Raw genomic sequence first — 4,240 nt, 5'->3', positions numbered from 1 at the left:
TAATGATACGCTTTTATAGTCTTTTTCTTTAATCATGGTTAATCTGTTTTGGAGTATTTTATTTGAGAGGATGTGGTTAGTGACACATTTCTTCCATTATTTCTTTTTCTACCTAAAATATTTGATAAGAGGTGATAAGTTCATAAAGTGTCAGCATAGGATTAACAAATATAAAAAAACTATTATCACAATCCAAATTCAAACATGATGAAAATCGAGTTTGATAACTAAAGGGGTCAATTTTATAAATAAAAGAGAAGTAGGAGGCAAAAAAATGCGAAAGAATCTTCATTTAGACAGCTCAGCTCCACTGATCGGCTCGTGCTCGAGAGAGAGAGAGAGAGAGAGAGAGTAAACAACACTTTTACTTTGTTTATTTATTAATTAATTTTATTAATTTATTTGACTCTCTCTCTCTCTCTCTCTCTCTCAGACACTCACACAGTGGGATATAAACGGAGACGACGCCGATGCGAAGCTGCTGAAAAGCTCTACCTTCCATCTCTTTTCTCCTCTTTCAAATCGCCATCATCGTTGACGAATTCAGGTGTGTTCTTTCTCTTCGTTGATTCCCAGATTGCATAATTGTTGTTGTTTTGATTAATTTGTGAGTTGGAATTTTTGCGGAATTGTTTTTGCTCTGATTCTGGTTTGTGTTTGTCGTCTCCGGTTTAATGATCCAAAATTTTGATTTGTAATTATAATAAACCGAGATGACTTAATAGTTGTTACAGGAAACCTATATAGACATGGCGCTCTTGTCTCAGGGAGGAGGAGCGTACACTGTTCCTTCTGGAACTCTATGCTCAAAGACTAGAGCTAAAGCAGTTTCTGGTGGTGTGGATGTGTTGAGCATGAAAGATAGCTTCTACTCCAGGAGTAAGAGAGGGAATCATCAGTTGATTGTTGCGGCTAGCCCTCCTACGGATGAGGCTGCTGTTGTTGCAGCTGAGCCGTTGACGAGAGAGGATCTCATTGCCTATCTTGCCTCTGGCTGCAAATCAAAGGATAAATGGAGGTACTTTTTTGTTTGTTATGATGTATACTGCTGCTACCCTCAGATTGTTTTATCCATTTCGCTAACTTTGCAGAATAGGTACAGAACATGAGAAGTTTGGGTTTGAAGTCAACACTCTGCGACCTATGAAGTATGATCAGATAGCTGAGCTGCTTAACAGTATCGCTGAGAGATTTGAGTGGGAGAAAGTTATGGAAGGTGACAAGATCATTGGTCTCAAGCAGGTATAACATCTCCCTCAGCTGCTTCATTTTGATATAAATGATTCTTATCTCTTTTGTTGTATCAGGGGAAGCAAAGCATTTCACTTGAGCCTGGTGGTCAGTTTGAGCTTAGTGGTGCTCCTCTTGAGACTTTGCATCAAACGTGTGCTGAAGTCAACTCACACCTTTATCAGGTAATTTAGTAATGGTCAATACTCTTACCCCTAAGATGTGATAAACAAACCAACTCTCTATATTGATATTAACAGGTTAAAGCTGTGGCTGAGGAGATGGGAATTGGTTTCTTGGGAATCGGTTTCCAGCCCAAATGGCGTAGGGAGGATATACCCATCATGCCAAAGGTATGAAGCATTCTCTATTCTCATTATTTAAAAAGGTTTCTATCTTTTTAGCTAATTCAGCTATCTCTGATTCTACATGTTCAACGTTATGTTAATCTTATTGTTGTTTCTATAAGGTTTTACTAGTATCATGTTTTTGTGGGATCTTGCAGTGAGATCTTAATATAATGTGATATGTGCAGGGGAGATACGACATAATGAGAAACTACATGCCGAAAGTTGGTTCCCTCGGACTTGATATGATGCTTCGAACGTGTACCGTTCAGGTTAGATGAACATTCTGACTTTTCATTACTGAGAAGTTCCTTCAACTAAACTTTCAGCTTCCACCAATAAACTTGTACTGAAACTTATTGACAGGTTAATCTGGATTTTAGCTCAGAAGCCGATATGATCAGGAAGTTCCGTGCTGGTCTTGCGTTGCAACCTGTGAGAAGCTCGAGCTCTTTTATGGCATAACCAAAAACTTGTTTTCTTAAACGATTAATGATTAACCATTGCCTCAATATTATCCAAACTGAACAGATAGCAACGGCTTTATTTGCAAATTCCCCTTTTACCGAAGGAAAGCCAAACGGGTTTCTCAGCATGAGAAGGTTTCTATATCTATCCACTATATTCGTTTAGTTATTGTTTCCCTTCCACGTTATAACTCTCTTTTGTTTCGACAGCCACATATGGACAGACACTGACAAGGACCGCACAGGAATGCTACCTTTTGTTTTCGATGACTCTTTCGGGTGAGTATGAACTTGTTTATCCAAGAACAACCATTACGTTACACTGGTCAGTTTAATATGAGAACCTTGTAAAAAATAATAAGACTCTGTTTCGCATTATCGATTAATACAGTATGCTATTCTGCGGGTTCTCAGTATGATGATTTTGGATATATTTCATTCAAAGCGTTGGCTAATACTTGTACTACTCTGTCTTGTGTTCTTCTCTGGTTGGTATAGGTTTGAGCGGTATGTTGACTACGCACTTGATGTCCCTATGTACTTTGCCTACAGAAACAAGAAATACGTCGACTGTACTGGAATGACATTTCGGGTCAAAATCTTATCCTTAGTCTTGTCTAACAATAACAAATTGAAAACTATGGGATCTTCTTGAGCCATTTATAACCAAATCATTTTCTTAATACTGCAGCAATTTTTGGCTGGAAAGCTTCCTTGTCTCCCAGGTGAACTACCAACATATAATGATTGGGAAAATCATCTGACAACAATATTCCCAGAGGTTTATCATCTATGCCTCAAAGAGCCCATTAATAAGCCAATGACTTTCAGTTCCATGTCGTATATTGAGCCATTACATTAATAGGTTCGGTTGAAGAGATACTTGGAGATGAGAGGTGCTGATGGAGGTCCTTGGAGGAGGTTGTGCGCTCTTCCAGCTTTTTGGGTAATTACATCTATTAGCTTACCTTGCTTTTCAAGTTATACCGGCCGTTGTTTTGATACCTTCTTCAAACCTCAGGTGGGTTTGTTATATGATGAGGACGTTCTCCAAGCTGTATTGGATCTGATAGCTGACTGGACTCCAGCAGAAAGAGAGATGCTAAGGAACAAAGTAAAACCGATACAAGCCACATTTACATTCTCGTAAACACCTCCTCTTAAACCAAATCTTGATTTTGCAACAGGTTCCGGTAACTGGTTTAAAGACTCCGTTTAGAGATGGTTTGTTGAAGCATGTAGCTGAAGATGTCCTGAAACTCGCAAAGGTATGTTCATAATCATAAGCAACTCTCTTAGAAAACTTCAAGCCAGATACCTATCCGATCTAGTGCCTGGCTATAAAAAAAATTATTGTGTGCTTCTTACCTCAGGATGGTTTAGAGCGTAGAGGTTACAAGGAAGCAGGTTTCTTGAACGCTGTCGCTGAAGTGGTCAGAACAGGAGTCACACCTGCGGAGAATCTCTTGGAAATGTACAATGGAGAGTGGGGACAAAGCGTAGATCCTGTGTTCCAGGAACTGCTGTACTAAGGACTGGACTTCAAGGTGTGAGTTTATGCTATCTGAAGAACTCAAGTCTCAGGAATAAGTGTGTTTTATTTTTTTTGTAATCGGATTTGAAAACTGATTTTGTTTTTTAAGATTCGAAGCATCGAAAAAGTCGGAAGAAAATTATCTGGTATAATTCACAACTTCCAACACAATGATATGTGTTCTTTGGACTCAACTCGATGTCTCTTAATCTTAACATGAACGAGCAATGATCAATTGCTATAAATTTTTGAAGTTATATAATAGACTGACTTTCAGGGAAAACAAGTTTGGAGTACGAAACACAAAATACACACGATATATGCAGTGGTTCGTATTATATTAAAGTTATGTCCATTTTGAGACTGCAGAATTCAATCGAATTTGAGGTTCTTGAGGGATATTTTTTTTATATACTGTATGTGGGGTTTGATTGGTGATGGTGTACGAGAAAATATTATAATGCTATAGGAAAGGAGTAATACACGTGTCAGCTCGGAAGAAGGTCGTTAGAGTTGAATAAAGAGGGACACGTGCCAGAAGATTACGAGGCAATTGGAGAAGTTTGTTACGCGGATGGAAACAGAGCGTTAAAAGGAAGCGGAAGACTAATTGTAGATTCATTCAGAAAAGTGTATTGTGATTTTCTCTTGAAACTATCTCT

General features: G+C 38.4%; 1 protein-coding gene across 3 annotated transcripts; it reads left to right on the top strand.

The window, feature by feature from the left end:
* Positions 1–412: 412 nt before the first annotated feature.
* Positions 413–3,825, top strand: LOC106301145 (glutamate--cysteine ligase, chloroplastic-like). 3 transcript variants are annotated; one of them, XM_013737474.1, is made up of 15 exons: positions 413–547; positions 748–1,018; positions 1,092–1,242; positions 1,308–1,415; positions 1,491–1,583; positions 1,766–1,849; positions 1,944–2,012; positions 2,109–2,179; positions 2,255–2,323; positions 2,543–2,636; positions 2,736–2,825; positions 2,910–2,990; positions 3,066–3,158; positions 3,232–3,312; positions 3,418–3,825. In XM_013737474.1, exons 2-15 carry the CDS (start codon positions 750–752, stop codon positions 3,574–3,576), a joined length of 1,512 nt encoding a protein of 503 aa, XP_013592928.1. In that variant the 5' UTR covers positions 413–547; positions 748–749; the 3' UTR covers positions 3,577–3,825. The 3 variants fall into 3 exon arrangements, with proteins under 3 accessions (XP_013592928.1, XP_013592926.1, XP_013592927.1); XM_013737472.1 differs by having other exon boundaries at positions 735–1,018; XM_013737473.1 differs by having other exon boundaries at positions 726–1,018.
* The last annotated feature ends 415 nt before the right edge of the window (positions 3,826–4,240 follow it).

This window comes from Brassica oleracea, chromosome C7 (assembly GCF_000695525.1).
Source record: "Brassica oleracea var. oleracea cultivar TO1000 chromosome C7, BOL, whole genome shotgun sequence".
Classification (NCBI taxonomy): domain Eukaryota; kingdom Viridiplantae; phylum Streptophyta; class Magnoliopsida; order Brassicales; family Brassicaceae; genus Brassica; species Brassica oleracea.
Note: the sequence above shows the minus strand (reverse complement) of the source record. Positions and strands in the feature narration are given on the sequence as shown.

Coding starts and splice junctions, on each gene's coding strand:
- LOC106301145 (XM_013737474.1), top strand. CDS start 750: ATGGCGCTCTTGTCTCAGGGAGGAGGAGCGTACACTGTTCCTTCTGGA. Junction 2,991..3,065: donor GCGCTCTTCCAGCTTTTTGG/GTAATTACATCT, acceptor TTCAAACCTCAG/GTGGGTTTGTTATATGATGA. Junction 3,313..3,417: donor ATGTCCTGAAACTCGCAAAG/GTATGTTCATAA, acceptor TTCTTACCTCAG/GATGGTTTAGAGCGTAGAGG.